Raw genomic sequence first — 21,858 nt, forward strand, 5'->3', positions numbered from 1 at the left:
CTTCTACCCATCAACAACTGTGCAGGAAACAATTGTAGTCCTTCTAAGGGAGTTGTGCGATAGTCGAACAAAGACAGATGTTTTTCCTCCGCTTTCTTCCACGAGTTTTTTTTCACAGTTTGCACTGCTCTTTCAGCTTCACTGTTGGCAGGAGCAAATCGAGGGCTGGAGGTAAGTTGGTTAATGTTGTAATCGAAACAGAATGATTTGAACTCTTTGGAGACTAACAAGGATGCACTGTCGCTCCTAAGACCCCTTGGGTATACCATGTGTACTAAAGATGGATTTTAGAGCATCAATCTTTGTGTGGCTTCTCGTATCCTTGAGCTCACATACCTCAATAAATTTGGAATAATAACCGACAACCAAAATCGATTGTTTTGACTCAAACTCGAATCGGTCCAGGGCGACCTGGTTGAATGGTAAATGTGGAATCTGTGTCGGTATGAGCGGTTTCGGAGGAAGCGTATTTTGGTAATCTGCACATGTTGTGCAGTTTTTCACTGCTTCTTCGATCTGTTGGTTCATTGTTGGCCAATAGAGCACTTCCTGAGCACGCTGTTTGCACTTTACAATTCCAAGGAGAGAGCTGTGTTTGATAGGGAGCATGTGCTGATGGAGACTAGGTGACACTACTATACGCATACATTTATAGATCATTCCATCAGAGACACCTAACTCACCCTTTGAATTCCGGTATGGTCTCAATGGAATGGGCACTTCACTTCGATAGCTGAGCCATCCAGTGTGGATCACGTCCAACAGAAGTTGTCACTCTTGCCGAGTCTGTTCCTGCAGCTGGACATACCTATCCTTGGTGATGGAGATGAAGTCGAACATAGAAACCTGCTCCAGATTGACTTCTTGTCCCAACAACTGGTGAGTCTGATAAGCACGAGATAGCGTATCTGGTAGCTGCATGACTTTGCCAGTTTTATACACTACCTCGAGATTGTACCACTGCAGGCGTAACAGCATCCTCTGCAGACGCATGGGAGCAGACAGAAGAGGTTTTTTTTGAAAATCTCTTGAAGTGGCTTGTGATCCGTAAATATAATCACTGTCTTGCCAAATATGTAGCAGTGGAATATCACACAGGTGTGGAGGAATACAAGCATTTCATTTTCAATCTGAGCATACCGTTGCTCCACCTCCGAGAAGGAACGTGAAGTGTATGCAACCAGCCTCCTACATTAAGACACCACCAAGACCGCTTTGAATTGCATCCACATGTATCTCGACTGGTGCCTTCACGTCATCGTATCTCAGTACAGGCTGCTGACAACAGAGATCCAATAGTTTCTGGAAAGCTTGGTCCTGTGCAGGTTGTCAGTCAAAAATACGATCAGCTCTCAGCAAAGCACGAAGCGGTGCATTGACTTCACTCAGTTGAGGAATACATTTAGCCGGGTAAGCAACAAATCCAAGGAAACACCGCACATCCTCTTTATTCCGTGGAATAGGCATATTACGGAGGGCTTCAATTATTGAGGAGTCAGGCTTGATTCCCTCTGCAGTAAGTAGATGCCCGACGTACCGAACCTCCTTTTGGCGAACCTTGCATTTTTGCATGTTCAATTTGAGGTTGTCGGATGTAGCCCTCTCCATGACTTGCTTCAAAATGCTGTCGTGATGATCTCAATCTCATCCTGCAATCAAGATATCATCCATGATCGCTGTGGCTCCCATAATGGCATCCAACATTTGATTCATGAAACGCTGAAATATTTTTGGAGCACATTTCAATCCAAATGGTAGCCTCAGCCAACGAAAACGACCCATCGGTGTATCAAAGGTCATCAGTTTTTATGACTCCTCAGTCCTCATCCAGGAGAATCTGTCAAAACTGACTCTTTGCATCCAATACTGAGAATAAGTTGCCTTTTGGTATGTTGGAGATCACTTCTTCAACCGTCTTCATGGGATAATGTTCACGCTTAATGGCCTTGTTGAGTTCTCTGGGATCCAAACATATTCTTAGCTTGCCATTGCGAACTGCGGCTATCATTGAGCTGACCCATTTGGTTGGTCGCTCCACTGGAGTTATGAAGCCGTTATCTACCATCTTGTTCAATTCCTCGATGATCCTAAGCATTAGCACAGTGGGTTGCTGACGTGCAGCAAGTTCAACCCCATTGGCTGTTGGGTGTATTTTGATTCGGTAGACCCCTGGTAGGCTACCTGACGTACCGATAATATCGGGGAAATCTCGTAGCTCTGGGGCGAACCGATTCATCATCCGCTGACTGAATCCCCGCCAGGGAACTCAGTCGAGCAATGAGGCCAAGGTTCTCAGCGGTCTCTCCCGATATCACGTTCTCCTGATCCAGATTGACCAGCTTGCATGAAGCTATTACGGACCTCCCTCCAATTCGAGGGAAAGATCCGTGGAAACAAGCGGCCGAATGATTGGGTTGGAGTAAGTTCTCAGGGTTCTCTCGGACTTGTGAAGTTCAGTGTTAACTGGTAGTCTTTGAAAATCCCTGAGTGTAAGTATATTGAACCCTGCCCCTGTATCAATACGGAGAGTGATGTTCACAATGCCACTGCCTCTGACAGTGCAGCTGTGATGACAAGGCACAAGGCTTGGGATCTGATTTACTCTGAGCTGTGATTGCTGACACTCCAAGTTTGGAGTTATCTTTATTCCGCATGATGTGGATTTGCTTGCGAGATAACTCAAACTGTTGTCCAATCTCCAGAACCTTTGTTAGTGATAGTCTTTCACCTTGATCCAGTAACCTTTCCTGCACCCTAGATTCAAAAATACCATCATTGATCACATCTATTAGGATGTCCTTGGGATCGGCATACTCCCAGGCCATCAGAATAATCCTCAGGTCCTTCACAAAGTTATCAAAGGTCTCCTCACTCTTTTGTTTCCAGTGCATCCCAATCGATAGTCGGTTATTGAAAGTTCGGAAACGCCAGACACCGTTTAAGACAACTGGTTTTCATTCCAGGCTGAAGCAGCATTCCCAGTCTCGCGAGATCACACACGTGATCCAGATCGAGCCGCAGGAACTACTTTACATTACAGACCACTTTGACCCTTTGGACCTTTACACCCTTTAGACACCTTCGATCCCATTAATACAGTCCACCACACAAACATCGAAAGAGTATTCTTGCGATATACAGACGATGGAAAGCGCAAACTCCAGCTCTCCAGCAGGGGAGGGGGTGTATGGGGACTCGGCTAGTATTATTGAAACGTGCATTTCATATTTGTATTGTTACTCGATGCCTGGTGTTAGCTTCATGGTGAGGGTGGTGGGCTTGGGTTCTCAGGATCCTGAGCTCAAATCCCACTTGGCTGTTGAATTAATACCAGGTGGGGTTGACTCAGCCTATCGTCCCCCCGAGGTCAGCAAATTGAGTGCCATCTTGCTGGTATCCTGTGTCGGAGTGGCGACCCGTCCAGGATTGTGCCCAACAGCCCAGGAGACTGCTTAGGCAGCACCAACGCTCTGCCCACAGTATGGTCCCAATGGATGGATCGTTTCTCTACTTTTCATCCCGATTCGTTCAAGTCCTCCCTAAAATGCACAGCGATGGTTCACTTGTCTCCCTATCTTTGTTTCCCTCTTCCTCGTACTCTGAATCCGCTGCGAACAGAATAAATCCGTTTGGGGGAGTTAGTTGTCACAACCAATACAAGAGGATCGAGTAAACGCTGAAAACGACGGCCCAGACAGCATTGTTTCCATGGAGACCGCCACGTTGGCGAGCGCTGCCGAGCGTTCCGTTCCGTCGGAGCGCTTGCTTGAGCGCTTTGAATCGAGCAAGCCGCTTCCGAACGGAACATACCCATGTTATTTCACATGCGGTGTTTATGTTTTAAAAAAAAAATTATCTTCAAATTCTGTACAAACGGCCTCGTGTCAAAACTGAAACAATCGTTCTGGGATGTGAGAGCGAATAAACAATAACGACGACGAACCCATCGCTAACGTCAAGACGTCGTAGGACGTCGTGCATATTACGCGGTGACGTCATCTTGAAGGAAGTTCTATCTGGTGAGGCGCCAAATTATGTAATGATTTCACCCTCATGTCACGGCCTGTGCTCGAATTTAAAATGTAATTTTATGAGGTCGTGATTCACGTTTCCTGTCGAGACTGGTGTTAACCAGCTCGGCCGACATTCGCTCTGTGGGCCTACTCTCCGTCTCCCTCTCCCTCTCCCTCTTGCCGAATCGTTCCCAATCTTTTGGAACTTTTGTGAGTAAACGGATCCTCTTTTTTTTTCCTGACAACACTTTATCATCTATATCCCGGAATAAGACCGTCATTTGATTTTATTAACAGTATATCGGTTAGTTATAATGATAACAATAGGGCATGTGGTGAGGGAGTATTGATGATGGGGGATTTTAACTTGTGGGGGAGAGATGATTACCTCCTTTTGAAGAAATGATTACATTGGCCAATCCGGGGGGTGTGGGGGGTGTTTATGTTTTATGAAGTGTGTCGATACATGATATCAAAAGTGAGGATCTGTTTGTAAACATTATTGAAAAAGATGGAATCTCGGGGTCGGACATCCGGGAACTTCGCCGACCCATAATGCAATGTCCGCAAAGCAACGCTGACGAAGGGGAAAACAAATAAAAATACCTCGTTCGCTCGGATCGCCCTGTGAATGTAGCGCTAGCGCTATGGCACGGCACTCCACTCGTACCTGTTACAAGTTTGTTCCTTTCGTAGCCTTTATTACACATTATTAATTGCAACAGTGCCGAAAAGTTACTGTATTTTCAGTTGTACTAATAACAAGGCAAAAAAATTCAGAACTCTCCTTTTATCTCATGGCTAAGCGCATGTAAGTGGTCACCACCCCTATTTTAGTAGGACATACCCTGACTTGAGTGGCATTTTTGAAAGTCACAAAAACTACTACTGGTCATGAAATTTGGTTCATTGCACAGACAGTGTTCCATCGGACCTTAAAATATATAGGTTCATGGGTCTATGATGTATATTACTGAATCTACAGGATTTTTGTTGAATATACATGGCCAGTATTGGCCTTTTTTTCTTGTTTCACCTTAAAATATGACATTATTAGACCATGCAAAAATACAACGGATAAAACATTCTATGTGAAATTTCTCATCTAATCGAAAGGTTGTCACCCACCATCTGAGAAAATCAGCATTTGTGTCGGTCAGTGGTGGATTCGCATGATATATGCACATTCTGGCATATTTTTATTTTTTCTTGTTTTATTGCCCTTTTAGAGCCTGGGACTATTAAATCCCCTTACAAAATGACAAGTTTATCAATAACTCATATTTACGTGTCTTAAATTATTCAACTTATTACCAATAATAATCAATGTAAAAAAATTACCCCCGTGTGGGGGTGACGGTCATCTCTATAATACCACAAGTTCTCAATGTTCAGTTATGACCGAAGACTACTGCGCAGTTCTACTACGCAGCTCGAACTGCACAGTTTGGTGAAAGATGATTAGGCATTTTGGCGCACGCGCACAAAATTATATTTTGAAAATAAATGCCAACGTTTACATTTCGGGTTGTATAATATATATATATATATATATATATATATATATATATATATATATATATATATAATATTATACAAAATATATATTTATATAAATGGAAAATCTATAAATATACAAGCATGAGTTCCTGTTACTAGGGTGTAGTGTTCTCGGGTCAGGAGGGATTTTTGGCCAACTTTGAAGTCACGTGACGCGAAAGCGAATATCGAAAATCCGGCCCAACCAAATCTAGATATTGTCCCATACATTCATATGCCACAATCAAATTCAAGATCGCTTGAGAAATGTAGGAGGAGATAGATTTTGAAAATCGTCATTTTCGCATTTTTTGCCAACTTTGAAGTCACGTGACACGAAAACGAAAGCGAATATCAAAAATCCGGCCTGAGCAAATTTAGATATTGTCCCATAGATTCAAATGCTACAATCAAATTCAAGATCGCTTGAGAAATGGCGGAGGAGATGGAATTTGAAAATCGTCATTTTCGCAACTTCAAAGGCTTCGTGACCTTGACCTTGACCTTCGGTGACCTTAAGTCATACCATCGTGTACGTCTCATCGACCTCTATCAGGATCACTAATGACCAGATCTCCCGCTTCAACTTCATTGTGAACGAACGGACGGATCGAAGGACATCGACACCCATATTATTAGGTCATGCTCCAAGAGATGACCTAAAAATTGAGATGATCCGGGTGGATACTTGATTACAGCGGCTTGACCGAACTTTCCAACCCAAATGTCCGACTGCACGTCCACGTTTTTAAAAAAAAAAATGCTTTTATACTACTGTGCATCAGATTATTTTCACTAAAATTTATTTACAAATGGGGCACAGTGATATAGGTATAATAGTATAAAAAAAAAATATTGAAAACGTGCATGGCTTTGGTTTGGAGTAATTTTGCATTTTTGTCCGACTGCACGTCACACTTTTTTGAATTTGATTAAAAAAATTCATTTTCTTAAAAAAAATGTAAAATATTTTTCCAGGTATTAAAAAAAATATTTTATTAATTTAGAAGGCAGTTAAAACAGTTTTGGAGAATTTAGAGAGTATTTTGTTACTCCCAGAATTGATTGAATTGAAAATTTACGTCCAAGAATTTGTTCGATAAATCTCTTTTCGTGCTTTTCAGCATCTGTCAGTCACTGAATAGAGCAGTAATAAAAAAATAGGTATGTATTATTTCTTAATAATCCCAGAAATTGGTATTTTGATTATTAGATTAGTTGCTAGAATAAGTTACATACTATGACCTTCATTTATTTTGCCAAAAAATAAAAAACAGGTAATTTCATTGAAAACTCGCAAAACCATCAGAATAGGTACCCCTTCTTCAAAGTATCATATTTCGATATATATGTATGTAATTAATCTATAGGTTTTTTTTTTTTTTTTTTTTTTTTTTTTTTTTGTTCTGAACTCAGTTAGACTTGCTTTCAGGAAAATGTAGTGAGAAGGCAATGGAACAAACTTCATTTTTTTGACATTTTTCAAATAGAGTGGTAACCACTTACATGCGCTTAGGCTCATACCGAGTCGGGCTACTGAACCAGAGAGGAGACTTCTGTGGCTTCGAGCCATCAATCGTGGCATCAATTTCTATCTAATGTTAGAGTGTGATGGTTGATCAAACAAATGTTAGAGGCTCTAACATGGTTACCTCCAACATTTTTGTGTAGCACAGTCTGCACCCAACCAGAGACAAAAGAATTTGTGGGCTTCCAGTGATCTGTAGTTTTTCATTGCCGCATGTGTAAACAATCCTGAGTTTAAAAAGAAAAATATATTCTGTGGTTAGTTATTAAAATAGTAGCAGTAGTGGGGCAACTTAGCATAACAATTGTGCATTTTGTGAGGAAAGCACCAAATTTGGCACACTAGTAGCGACCATGTCTGTATCCATCTTGTCCCTTCTGTATCCATCTTGTCCACCCCATGCATCCTTTCCTACCTCAAATTCTTCCCCACACCGATTGATTGTCCACCTCCCTCTGTCTTGGCTTTCAGCTCTGTTGTTGGTGTTTCCCCCCTCTTTCTGCTGTTCCTTTTGTCCTGTTGCATTGCATCATGATCTGTTCAGTGTACTAGCATTAGCTCTTCCATAAGCCTCGACTATGTAGCTGAAGAAAAATAAAAATGTTCAACCTGGTGTATGTATGCGCTTTGTCGAGTGCCATTCTCGTCTGCAATATTTCCATACTTATTCAGCCATAATGGTGTTTATTTTCAGATGATGGAAGAAGATGTAAAGAGTGAGTGTGCCACAAAGACTGGAAGGAGCCAACGGTCGCAAAAGCAAGTTGGAGAACCTGCTAGAGGGAAGCAGGGAAATGAGAAGCACCGGGCCAGGAGGGAAACACGACGGAGGAGGCCAGACGTGGAGAAGTTGGAGGAAGAATTGTGTTTCATGGTATGACTAGAATCTGAAAAGTTGAAGATGTTTGAATTATTAGTTCCTAAATATCATATTGATCAAGTAGTTTTTGAACGATGTCATCCATATTCTTGTTTGGACTTCTTGATGATTTCAATCTTAACCTGCAAATGCTAGTTTTGACAGCTGGATCTGTGCAAACAAAATGAATCTTCATTGTATTGTATTGCCATTGCATGCAGATTTGACAGCTGGTTATCAATTCCAACTCTTACTCATTTCAGTTTTTTTGATGTTTCTAGGATATCAACAGACATGCTATCCAAGGAACAGCCTTGTGTTTCCATGAGTTTATGGAGACACCTTTTTGTTTATGGGATAAAAGGTATTGTTGAAATGGATACTTTGTTTACAATTGCACAAGTCTAAAAATGAAATGTCTTGTTTCTGTGCATTGTCTCATCTACCGCTCTCCCATCTGAAATTGTCTGAAGCCCCTCAGCCAGCTTTGACACCCAATTACCCTCCTGCTCTCTTTTCTGAACCTGACAATTAATTTATACTGCCAGAATTCCAGCTATATTGGCATTAATTCATGAACCATTGCTCACTGTTTTGCAGCCACATCCGTTTGTGACATTTAAGGCCTTGTATGCAATTTATTGTATTCCAAACCTGTGTTCCCCCTTATGGGCACTGACTCTTCTGCAGGAAGAGAAGGTGAGCTATATCCAGCACCCTGGCCATATTCCAAATTCCTGTTCCAACCTACATAAGTTTAGTCTATTGAAGCAGTCCCAAATACCACTCTTGTACACCACCCCATCAAACTTTTATTTAAATTGAAGTACGGCAAACTGAAGGTTCTTTGAAGTATTTTGGCAAGTGATTTGTGTTCTACATTGTTCAAGTATATAATTAAATGTAAATAAAGTGGAGATAATAATTGAACAAGTCTGGAGACGGCGATGCTTCACGAGCAATGTACACGGTTCACCTTTTTTATTTTTTGACCTTTGAGGGGACGCCATGGGCAAACTGGTGGGAATCGGGAAAAACGTAAATGATGAAAGTTGTTGTACTCGAAGAGCACTACTTGCATACCAACTTTCATTCGAAACAGTTGAAAACCCTAGGAGCTCAATGCCCAATTTGATTTTTTGACATTTTCTAAGTTCGTGACCTTGTGACCTTGACCTTGGGACGAAAATGAAAAATCGAGCTCCGTGGGGCTATGCAGGTGCCATTGGGCTAACCAAATACCGAAACCCCAGCTAGATTCAACAAACCCCTCGGAGAAGATGTAACTTGAAATTGGCTACCTACTAAAAACACATGTTTTTTGGGCGTGGCTCCGCCCATAATGGGCGCAGCATGCCCATTCTCAGGAAAACACAACCAGATCATGATATAAACCTCCCACCCAAATTTTATCAGGATCAGATCAAAACCCACGGAGCTATGCTCGGGACAGACAGACAGACAGACAGACAGACAGACACCGATAACGAATATAGTGGTCACTTACTGACTCGTGAACCAACAAGGAAACAAACATATGTATATGTGGGAAAAATTACGCACCCAGATGGGGAATCAAACCTAGGTGCTCTGGTGAACCGTACATATAATGTTTGTTTCCCTGTTCAATTAAAATTGCATTACCACGCTCCCTGTGATGAGTAATAGCGGTCATGGAATTGGCCCCCCACAGGGGGAAGACCCTCTCGTGGACAAGCCGTCGCTGTTCCTATGGTTGGCAGTGTGTGCCCCGGAAGTGGTGGTGGAAAGAGTGGCATTTCCGTATGTGTGAGAATTGCGTTCTCAGCTGGTGGGTCACCCAGATAGCTCAGATGGCAGAGCACTGGTACGGTTCACCAGAGGACCTGGGTTTGTTTCCCTGTCTGGGTGTGTAATTTTTTCCCTCATCTGTCCATCTATATATTGTTAAAACTCTCATCTTGTATGTATGTATGTATGTATGTATGTAATGTATGTTCCAAAAATACAGCCAAAACGGTACATGATAGCGCAAAAATTTTAGGGCCACCTTACTCATCATTCTCCTACAGTGTGCAGTATCTAGTTTCATTCAAATCGGGCAACAAAAAATTATTAAAAAAATCAATTCCCGATTCAGTCAAGTACTCTTCTGGAGAATTTCATCAATGCAAACAACCTCAGTGGTATAGTTCGCTGGAGCTATGTTTTTTTTTCTTGAAATGATTTATTTAAAAATCTCAAACATTTAGTCTTGACAAAGAACGATTTATTTTTAAGCATAAAATAAACCGCCATTTTGATCTAATACCTCCGTGTACATTAATAAATAAAATCGTTTCGAAGATTACACACAATAATTTCTTCGACTTTCTTTTCTCCGTTTTATTTTTTTTCACATTGACGCACAATATCAAGTTTTGTTCAAATCAGGAAACTAAAAAAAAAATATTAAAAAATCAATTCCTGATTCAGTCAAGTACTCTTCAGGATTATTTGATCAATGCAAACAACCTCAGCGGCATAGTTTGCTGGAGCTATTTTTTTTTTCTGGTTTTCTTTTTTTTGAAATGATTTTTTTATCAACCGCTGTCACAACGGGTTCACGGGTCGTCTAGTATATTACTAAAACTCTCATCTTGTATGTATTTATATATATATATATATATATATATATATATATATATATATATATGTATATATATATATATATGTATATATATATATATATGTATATATATATGATATATATATATATATATATATATATATATATATATATATATATATATATATATATATATATATATATATATATATATATATATATATATGTTCCCCAAATAGAGCCAAAATGGTACACGATAGTGCAAAAATTTTAGGGCCACCTTACTCACCATTCGTCTGCGGTGTGCAGTATCAAGGTTGGTTCAAATCAGGCAACGAAAAAAATTATTGAAAAATCAATTCCCGATTCAGTCAAGTACTCTTCGGGAGTATTTGATCAATGCAAATAACCTCAGCGGTATAGTTTGCTGGAGATATTCTTTTCTTTTTTCTTGATATGATTTTTTAATCAACCGCTGTCACAACGGGAACCCTACGGGTTCACGGGTCGTCTAGTATACATATATAATATAGATTATGAAAGCCGTATAAATAAATTAATTCCAGGTTTAACTGACATTTTCCGCCATGTCTATTGCACCACCCTATCTAACACATTACATTAGTTATTTGAGCCTGTTAACGTCCTTAAAAACAGTAAGGTTCATGTTTGGAATGATTTTCAATTTGTTTGTCTACCAGGCAAGCACACAAAGTTAAAAAAAATTCCACCCGTGTCCAAAGGAACTGATTCAGTTTGGCATTTTTAATATGAAATAGGCAAAACCAAGAAACAAACAAAACCAATTAGAATTGCCCCTTAGAACCCTTTAGAATTAAACACGGTGTTGTGAAAGGTTCTCCTTCTTCATTTTTGATGGATGGAAGGAAGGACATCGCCAAATACTGAAGCGGCTTCACCACTTAAAAATTATCTCTCTCCTCTCTGCGCATGTATGATTCGGATGAATTCAAAGCCAAAGGATGTTAAAATGACAGATTTGTCTTCTGATTTATGTTCAAAATGTAACATTCAATTTAAATAAGTTGCTCCTCAATCAAAAACTGATGACAAACAGGCAGACAGATGGACGGATGGACATGAACCAATTGCTTAACCCCCTCTTCACTTTGCGTGTGCGGGGTAAGAATTTAAATTTTGAGGCGGTTGCCATAAAGCAGCTTGCCCTTTCCTCCTGAAAACAAATCGCATCAATGGTAACCAGTCTTTGCATAAAGTTTGCATTAGGTGTGTTTTGGTCCTCATATGTGCCACAGCTCCACCTCGGGCATATTCGAGTTATAAAAAAAAAGATCTTGTCCTGTGATGCATCCATGAATTATTGTACTCGTGCTTCCCCTTCACCCCACTTTTTAATTCTGGCCCGTCACACTCTGTTGTTTTGCTCGCCCATGAGCTTTGACACCTCTATTTAAATATAATAAATTTCTACTTTGTCTCCCTATTCTCACTCGCCCAGTTCCGTTGAAAACCCAGACCGGTTGAGATTACCTCTGCAGGCTTTACGGAATAAAGGACTATTTCAGCGTTGTATTTCCATACAGGTACACGGATTTTGTTTTCATGTGGAGCACAACATGGAAAGTTTTGCGTGTAGCACTTTGAGATCCTCGTTTGTTTGTTTTCTGACTTGCAGTCCACTGCTGCAACAGAAGAGGACTTGCTGCTTTGTCACAGGTATGAATTTTATTGCCACGTCGACGTGCTTTCTGGCTCTTCCTTCTGAGTATATAATTCCCTGTAGTGGCCAATTAGGCCAAAAAAAGCAAACATTTGTTTCCTATTGCATGGCCAAAAAAATTGGGTAGGTAGGTGGGAATTTTTTTTTGACTTTTTTTTGCCATGAATACATTCATATAACTCATTTAAAAATGTTTATTTTCCTTGGTGGTAGTGGTGATATATATATATATATATATATATATATATATATATATATATATATATATATATATATATATATATATATATATATATATATATATATATATATATATATATATATACACATGTTTAACAGCCAGTCTAGTGCATTTTTGCAAGTCTATTGCGCCACCACCACACCACCCACCACCAAATCACCACCGTCACCATCATCACCACCACAATAGGTGAAACTAACCGTGAAAAGACTGATCCACAAAGCAGTCCTCGTCGCGTTTGACTCGGGCGCCGCCATTTTGAAACTCTCACTGACGTAACACGCGGGATTCAAAATGGCGGCACCCGAGTCAAACGCGCCCAAGTCCAAATTGTCAACAAAAGTCGTAGGGTTGCATATAAAAGCAATGGGTCGGTAGGAAACCGGAAACAAACTCCTTTTTTTGTTTGGCCTTACCTGAGTAGTGCAGCAATTGGTCATGTACCAGGTCTGCTGTGCACCTCCCAGAGCAGATAGCTGCATTACTCGACTATAGGCATAATCGGACAGGGATTTGGAGTTTGAATAAGATGTCAGCGATCACTTCCCTACTCTTCGTCTTAAGGCACCGTGGTACCTTTCAATATCAATCACGGGATGTCAGCAAATGGGACACAAGATTTAACATCCCTCCATAGAGTGGCATGCTCATTGATGCAATACCCCACCTGCGAAATACCAGAATGGCGAGACGGTTTATGAGGTATAGTTCAGTTAAGCATCGAACCCAGACAGGGAAAGTGTGCTCCATTTGAGCTGTCGTGTCCATCCATCCATCCATTGAGACCATACTCTGTGCAGAGCGTTGGTGCTACCAAAGCAGTCTCCTTGGCTATTGGGCACAATCCTGGATGGGTCGCCACTCCGACAGACTACCAGCAAGCTGGCACTCATTTTTCCGACCTCGGAAGGATGACAGACAGAGTCAACTCCACCTGGTATTAATTCAACAACTCATTGGGATTTGAACTCAGGATCCTAGGATCCCAAGTCCACCACCCTCACCATTAAGCTAACACCAGGCATACATCTAAGCTGTCGTGTCAACCGTCACTGACTCTTCGTCAAGCCACTTGTTGGCCCCATTTGTATGAGTACAAATGAGGTTTGTAATACATCTTGACTGGAAGAATAATTTACAAGGCAGGGAGAACTGAAGGGTGAAATGAAATAGTAAATTAAGCTGGGATTCGCTTGAGAGGGCAGGACAAACTGAAAAAGTGCATCTGAAGCAGTGAAATGATCGTAATTAGTCATCAACACGATTCGGTCATTTTCTTTGTTAATTACCCAAATTTTACTGTCAATAAACTCCCCAATCCCTTCAACTTCTCCACTGAGACATATCGAGTTAGAACATTTTGTGTATGCTTTTAGTTACTTCCGTCACCAATAAGTGATTCTTCACCATTGAGACATAGGGCCAAACAATATATAGCAGGATATGTCAATAAGTTGTGGATGGATTCGGACAAAACTTGGTGGATGAGTTGGGTAGGTGACGAGAACAAGCTGATTAAGATTTTGATGTTCCGGATGCAGATCTGGCCCAACAGTGGGATACAAAACGTAAACTGTTCAGCTTGGTGGAGGTATGCGCTCTACCAAGTGCTGTTCTTGTCATAGAATGCTTTTCATTTCATTGAAATAGTCCATGTTGGGATGTTGTTGAATTCCAGTGTTCTTGTTTTCCACCTGATGCAGCCCCAGGTACATCGAGCTGGTGAAGCAAACTGGAGTACAAAGTGAGGAGGAGTTAAAGATTCTGTCGGAATCTTACGATTTCGTGCATTTCCATCAGGTGCGTTCTGCGTTTACTCGAGCATCTCTGCCTTTCGATGCAGCAAAGGCCACCATACGTTTCCCATAATCCTTTCATCCCCGTTGTGGTTCCTTGTTAGTCCACTGGTTATATTTACAGCTTGTAATTTTAGTACCTCTGGATCAAAACCAGCAAGCAATTAATTTTCAAATTCTGCAAATAAGCAATCAAAGACTATCCCAATTCTTGATGAAAATTGTTTGCTTCATTTACACCTAGCATCGTTTGAGGTGTTTAAAGTGTTAATGGTTCTTTGCTATTATCACACAAGCCAACTGTGTTGCTTATGGCTTATTGAAACTCGTGACGGCATTCCATGGTTTCCAGTAATACAAGCATGCTTACTTGGTACTCTACTCCACGCATTCAACACAGCAGCCCTCGTTGCCATTGATTTGTGGGCGTTACAACTCAACGCCAGGGCCAAAAATAATTTAGAAAAACCTGGTTTAGAAAGACCTTTGGGTCCTTGCAGTAGGATACTTTCTGCCACTCATTTTATGTTGACCGTCTACTGCACCCACTGAAGTTGTTCAGTTATTGCCCTGATGTTCACATGGAAAAATGGTAAATCGTTAAATGTTATGATTGCTGTTTACAAGGTCAAACTGATGTGCCCTTCATCATCACAGCATGTTGGTTTGCTCATGCATTTGTTATACATTATTATTGGCTATTGAACTGAAAATACAGTTGAAAGTTAAGTATAAACTGCACAGCGTTGCAATGAAGAACCAGTCTTGCTCATGAAGGCGAGTGTTGATCTGCGATCCAAGATTGATATGACAAAATTGCACTCGGTGGAGCGCATACCTCCACCAGGCTGAACTTTTTTTTTATCCCATTTATCGGCCAGATCTGCATCCAGACCTTAACCAAAATCTAATTGGCTTGTTCTTGTCACTTACCCAACTCATCCACCAAGTTTTGTAATCTGTCCACAACGTTTTTAGATATTGTGCTGTATATCGGTTTTGGCCCTATCACTCAATGGTGAAGAGTCACTTAAAAAAAAATTCAGGTATCTGCATCCAGATTGTCACCAAAATTGAATCAATACGGCCGTGTCACACACCCAACTTGTCCGCTAAATTTCATCTGAATCCATTCACAACTTTTTTGAGATATTCTGCTCACATACAGATGGGGTTTCAAAATATCCTCCATCCACCTTTGGTGGCAGAGGTAACTAGAAGGACGTGCACTCAGTGGAGTGCATACCTCCACCACACAATGCCTGATCCACGAGAACATATCGGGCCCATTACATTTTTGAAATATCATGCAATACAGTACTATATTGTTTTTGGCCCCATCTCTCAATGGTGAAGAATCACTTCAAAATTAAATCATTCTCGTATCCAGATCTAGATCTGTTGTCTTCACCAAAACCGAATCAATTGATCCATGTCACACACCCAACCTGTCCACCAAATTTCGGCCAAATCCGTCCATAACTTTTTGAGATATCGTGTTATATATTACTTTAGCCCTATCTCTCAATGGTGAAGAATCACTCAAAAAATCATTGTAATCGGATCCGGATCTTTACCAAAATCGCATCATTTCTTCCTTGTCACACACCTAACCTACCAACAAAATTTCATCCGGATCCATCCACAACTTTTTGAGATATCCTGCACACAAACAAACAGACAGAAAGGGGTGAAAACATAACCTTCACCTTTGGTGGTGGAGGTAACAATTGATGAATCAACAGAATGTCGATCTAGGTATGCTAACCACTTTGAGAATCAAGGAGAAGCTTACGTTTCATGCATTTATCCTTTGGCAAAGCAAAAGGTCCCTTCGTGGGAGCAAAAAATAAACCAATGTCACCTACAGGGTGACCCGTATCTTGCCAAAAGGTGACCACGTGTGACTTCTTTAAGGTCACACTGAGGTAAACAGAGCTGCTATCCACCAGGAGCGACTCCTTGAGGAATATCTGCCTACAAGAGATTCCGATGAGAATCGTTCTACAGAGTAACCATGAAAAATATGCGTTTGCCTCATAACGTCACCAAATGACATCATAATGTCTCAAGCTTGACATATCTAGAAAGCACTCATCGAGGTGTTCAATTTGAGGTACTACACGATATGGTTCCTAAAACTTGAAAATTTGACCTTGGGGTCAAATATGTTTGACCTCAGGCGTTAACCATGAAGGTCAAGGCCAATCGCCACCAAAAATTAATCAGCTGAGCGCCAGACCATGAACTATATTCCCATGAAGTTTGAAGACGATCCGATCAAAATTACTCAAAAAATAAGGGTTTCGTCGACTCCCCTGATTTGCGACAAAGTGACCTTGACCTTTGACCTTGACCTTCAAAATTTTGTGCACTGAAAGGGACCTCTATAGGCCTCTGATATGCGAAGTAACAAAAATTTCCAATGATAACTGTGCTTTGCAGAATTTTTTATACGTGATTACAGACAAAAAAAATCCAAAAAAAAACATACAAGCTGACTCGCATATCTTGCAAAAACTTCGTTTTGGCAAGATAAATATGACACTTTTGGTGGAAAGTAAGGAAGGGAATCAGACTTGAAATGCCATCATCTCCTGGCATTCATGGGTCTTTGTTAGCCTCAAAACATGCTTTGATAGAGTACTTCCGAAGTAGGTAAATTTCGCAACGACCTGTATCACTTGATTTCCAACATTGATGGTTGGTTGAATGCATGGTTCGAGCCGGTTGGTACAGGACTTTGCTTTTTTTGAGGTTGATGGTCAAGATGATCAGAAGAAGAAGAAAAACCACTCCTTTCAGACACAGGGCTACTGGAGCAGTTTTTCCTTCACTCTGGGGACAACAGTCCAAGACAGGTTGCCAATCCGACACAGGATACTTGGATGGCTCATTCTTCTCGGTTATACTGGTGCTTGTTTTGCTGACCTCGGAAGAACGACAGGCTGAGTCAACTTACCCGATGTTATTTTAACAGCCTGACGGGCTCAAACTCACAAACTTTGGACCCTAAGATCTCAACTCGGCCAATTTTACTGGTGAGCAAACACCAGGCTTCAAATCTTACAGAAGCAGGATGAAAATAGTCCATTATAATCTGCATATCTTCTTGAGAGTGAACAACAAGTGCACAATCGTCAAAGAGCAACTATTGCATTATTACCTGTGGCACCGAAGGTGGGTGGAGCTTATGTTTTCACCCCTGTCTGGCTGTCTGTCTTTTTGTCTGAACAGGATATCTCGAAGTTGTGGACATATTCGGCCGAAATTTGGTGAACAATTTGGTTGTGTGATAAGGACGAATTGATTAGATTTTGGTGAAGATCCGGATCTGGCTACGAGCACTTTTTATATCCTTGTGGAGGATCTCTAAGTCTTACTCACGTTGTTGTTCTTGTGGACTTTTTTGTTTCACAGCTTACAGTTTTCATCGAAACTTCCTGAAACTTGGCGTGTATATGTAAAAATGCCCTGCACAGACAGTAACAATCTCCGATTTTGATAATTCCTCCTAGAAAAAAAAGTTATGACGTCAAAATATCTCCGCTAATGGAAATCGCCTCAAAATTATCTCCGAAACTAGGCAAGCTTTTTGAATTCTGTTTGCGGGAATCGAACAGGGCATGAGCAGAGATGAATTACCGCACATATGATGCATCACTATGATTTCATATCAATTTTTATGACGTTATTCCTATTTTTTTGACATTTTTTCTTTCACAACCCACAGTTTTCATCGGATCTTCGTGAAACTTGCCTTGTATATGCAGAAAGCCCACGCGCAGGCAGTAACCATCTCCGATTTTGGAAATTCTTCCGAGAAAAAAAGTTGACGTCATAATATCGCCACTAATGGAAATTGCCTATACCATTATCTCCGAAACTAGGCAAGCTGTTTGAATTTTGTTTGCGGGAATCAAGCCGGGCATTAGCACAGATAATTTATCGCAAACCTGATACATCACAATGATGTCGTATTCGTTTTTATGACGTCATCATTAAGAGGACGAGGATCTTAGCTCATTTGAGCTTGTAAAATGTGATTCTTTACTCTTGAGAGGTCAGGTCAGGTATGGGAGCATGCGCCAGAGCAGCGCGTCGCTGCGTCCACTTTCCACCGGTACTCCAGGGGCCTCCGTCTGGCCATCCCCCAGGCAGATGCCTGGCCCATCCCCATCTCCTTGAGATGCCGATCAACCTGCTGCAACCACAAGGGATGTGGTCGGCCTATTGGCCTCCTCCACTCATGAGACTCCCTCGCTGAGAGAATCTGGTGAGCGGGATCAGCGTAAGGAAAACGAGCCACATGTCCATACAGCTGCAGCTGACGCTCACAGACTATGCAGGTAACAAATCTCATTTGAGTCTCTCAGCAACCGCTCGTTGGACACAAAGTCCGACGTGCGATAGCCAAGGATTCTCCGAAGAGACCTGGCACCAAAGGAATTAAGTCTCCGTCTCAGATCCTTGGTCAGAGTCCAAGTCTCGCATCCATAGAGCAAGACTGGAAGTACCAAGGACCTGAAGACTCGGAATTTCGTCCTCCCGCACAGGTACCGGCAGCGCCACACCCAATGGTCCAATGAATCCATGACTCCCCAGGCCCGACCCAGAAGTCTATTGACCTCTGACTCACAGCTGGCAGACATGAATACCACTGTCATGATAAGTGAATCTCTCCACGACCACAACATCCTCACCACAAACAGGCACAGACAGGACAGCCGCATCCAATATGTCATTGAAAGCCTGGATCTAAGCTTTGACCCAGGAAACCCATAATCCTAGCGGGTCCGACTTGTCATTCAGCACCTCGAGGGCCCCCAAAAGGATATCTACGTCTCCGCAAAGATGACTGCATCATCTGCGAAATCAAGGTCAGAGATCTTGATATTCCCAAACGATGCACCACATCTTGCTCTGTCTGACATCCTCCCTATAATCCAGTCCATACAAGTGCTGAAAAGTGTCGGGGCCAGTACACACCCTGACGAACTCCAGTAACAACTGGAAATGTCAGAGATGGTACCACCACATCTTACATCAGTCTCAGTACCAGAACAGAGTTCAGACATCAGATCGATCACTTTTGGTGGCACCCCATGAAAACCATGAATCCTCCAGAGGGCATCCTGATTCACTGAATCGAATGCTTTACATAGATCAACATAGGCTGCAGCAGCCCCTGCCAAAACTCTAGTCTGTGTTTGGTGAGGACCCGAAGAGCAAGGATACGGTCAATCGTTGACCTCGTTGGTGTGAAGAATGACTGCTCTGGACGCTGGTGCTCAAGCCGATGGTGGCGAACCCTATCAAGAATTATCCGAGCAAAGACCTTGCCCGGTACTGAGAGCAGCTTCTCCCCTCGTTAGTTGTTACAGTCCTGGCGATCACCCTTCCCTTTCTAGAGAGGGACAACAAGGCCCCTCATCCAGTCAGTTGGGATGATGCCTGTGTTCCAGGCAGAGCACAGAACTGCATGCAATGACACGAGTGCAGCATTTCTGCCAGCCTTGAGAAGTTCAGCATGGATGCCACAGATCCCTGGAGCTTTACCCCATTTCAACCGGTTCACCGCAGCCCGTGTTTCCACAAGCGAAGGTGGACCACAGTTGATTTGAGGGTCAGCAACAGGGATTGTAACACCCTTGACGTCCAAATTGACAGCTGTTGGATCATCCTGGTACAACCGTTCAAAGTAACCGGCCCAGCGGGCCTTCACTTCGGACTCCTCTGTCTTGAGCCTACCACCCTCTGCTCTAACTGCAGTACACCGAGGGATGGGATTGGTTGAATGCAATGCGCGAATTCCCCTGTCAGCAGGATGAGAATCCCTTGACCACAGGTGATGCTCCACCCCCTCACAGATTCCTCACACATAGGCCTCCTTGTCCACCCTTAGCGCACGTACAGTTTTACGCCTCAGCTCCCTGAACAGCTCAGCTCTGCTATTCAGCCTAGCCCTTCGACTCTGGGCAATGGTATACAGTGTCCCTTGAGAGACAAAATTCTTCTTTGCCCTACGGTGAGTTCCAAGACATCCACCGGCAATATCAAGGACGGTGGTCTTGAAGGCACTCCACAACTCTTCAGGACCTCCCAAAGCACCCAGATTCCTCAAATCTCCACTCAGCTTGTTCACAAACTCCTCAGCTACCCTCTCATCCTTGAGCTTGCCAACATCCAGCCTAGGCTGGGATGGTACTATTCTCCTGGATTTACGGTGCAACTTCAGAGTTGCTACAACAAGCCGGTGTTCAGTATTGAGGAACTGAGCACTGAATTTCTGAGGAACCCTGCAGTTCTGGATCATCCTCCAATGACCATCAATGAGGACATGGTCAATCTCCTTTTCCACACCACCAGTGTTGGAATAACAAGTCCAGCATGAGCTTGTGGGCACTGAAACCATCAACCCGCCACCCTAAGTCCATGACTTCTTGCAAAGTCAAGGAACTTGGTGCTCTTCTGGTTCATAGTTCCTGACCCATGGGGACCAACACACGTCTCATAACCATCCCTTTCAGTTTCATTCGATGCATTGAAATCCCCCAAGTTTAGAAGTGTATCTCGTCTGGGGCACTGATGAACCACAGACTCGTGCGTGGCGTAGAATGCATCCTTCACGGTGAGATCACTTGTCTCAGTCGGAGCATAAACAGAGACCAGGGAAATGACACCTAAGGAGTGATGAATCCTTCGTCTCATAATACGCTCGTTGACCGGTGTTACCTCAATTATCATTGGAGTCACCTTATTGGAGACGGCTACAGCATCTCCTTGGGAATGGTAATCATCAGAGCGACCAGACCAATAGTAGGTGTAACCACCCACCATGATCTCGCCGCAATCCGGTCTCCGAACCTCAGAGTGCTGCAATACCGATGTACAAATGCTTGAGCTCAGATGATAACAGAGACAGGTCATCCTCCTCTCTTAGGGATAGGACATTCCAGGCACCCACCCGAAGGGACCACCTCAGGTTAACCCAAGGAGACCGCCGTCTTGGTGGCTGAGTTGGTTAGATGACAAGAACAAGCCAATTAGATTTTGGTTCAGGTCCGTATTCAAATCTGGCCTATCAACAGGATACAAAATGTAAACTGTTCAGCCTGGTGGAGGTATGCACTCGACCAAGTGCTGTTCTACTTTCTTCTGAAACCTTTGATTTAGCTTGCAGCTCCCTTTTTATTTTATTTTGTATTCAAAATTGAGGCTCGTGGAGGAGCTAGAACATGGAACGGATGAGGACATAACAACGAAAGGGACAGTAGAAATTGAGGGTGGAAACAAACCAACAGCAGGGATGATGGACAAAATAGAGGGAGACTTGGAGAAATAACAGATGTGGGGTAAACAAGATGGATACAGCCACAGACTGTGAGGAAGGGAAAACTGGATGCCTTCCATTCTGCAAGTTAAAGGGTTTATACTATGTACACCTCCATGTTTGTGTACAACATAGAAATTTAAAATAATTTCTACTGAAGAACGATCAACACGTTGGCTTTTGGCAGCCATTTTGTTTGACTGGTTATACACCGTGACAATATTTTTACTTTTACATATGACCTGCTTGGTTTCCACTGT

The 21,858-nt window shown here is 42.2% G+C and overlaps 1 protein-coding gene across 1 annotated transcript in view; it reads left to right on the top strand.

Annotated features, from left to right (window-relative positions):
• LOC147008719 (protein deacetylase HDAC6-like) overlaps nucleotides 1-21,858 on the top strand; it is a 98,368-nt gene that overhangs the window by 3,674 nt on the left and 72,836 nt on the right. The window contains exons 2-6 of the mRNA XM_085864505.1: nucleotides 7,775-7,954; nucleotides 8,221-8,303; nucleotides 12,007-12,091; nucleotides 12,184-12,224; nucleotides 14,173-14,269. Coding sequence (XP_085720631.1) covers nucleotides 7,775-7,954; nucleotides 8,221-8,303; nucleotides 12,007-12,091; nucleotides 12,184-12,224; nucleotides 14,173-14,269 — 486 coding nt within the window. The remainder of the gene's footprint in view (nucleotides 1-7,774; nucleotides 7,955-8,220; nucleotides 8,304-12,006; nucleotides 12,092-12,183; nucleotides 12,225-14,172; nucleotides 14,270-21,858) is intronic.

The sequence above is a fragment of the Eptatretus burgeri genome, chromosome 18 (assembly GCF_056783735.1).
Source record: "Eptatretus burgeri isolate ZD-2024b chromosome 18, Ebu_testis_v1, whole genome shotgun sequence".
In the NCBI taxonomy this organism is placed as follows: Eukaryota; Metazoa; Chordata; class Myxini; order Myxiniformes; family Myxinidae; genus Eptatretus; species Eptatretus burgeri.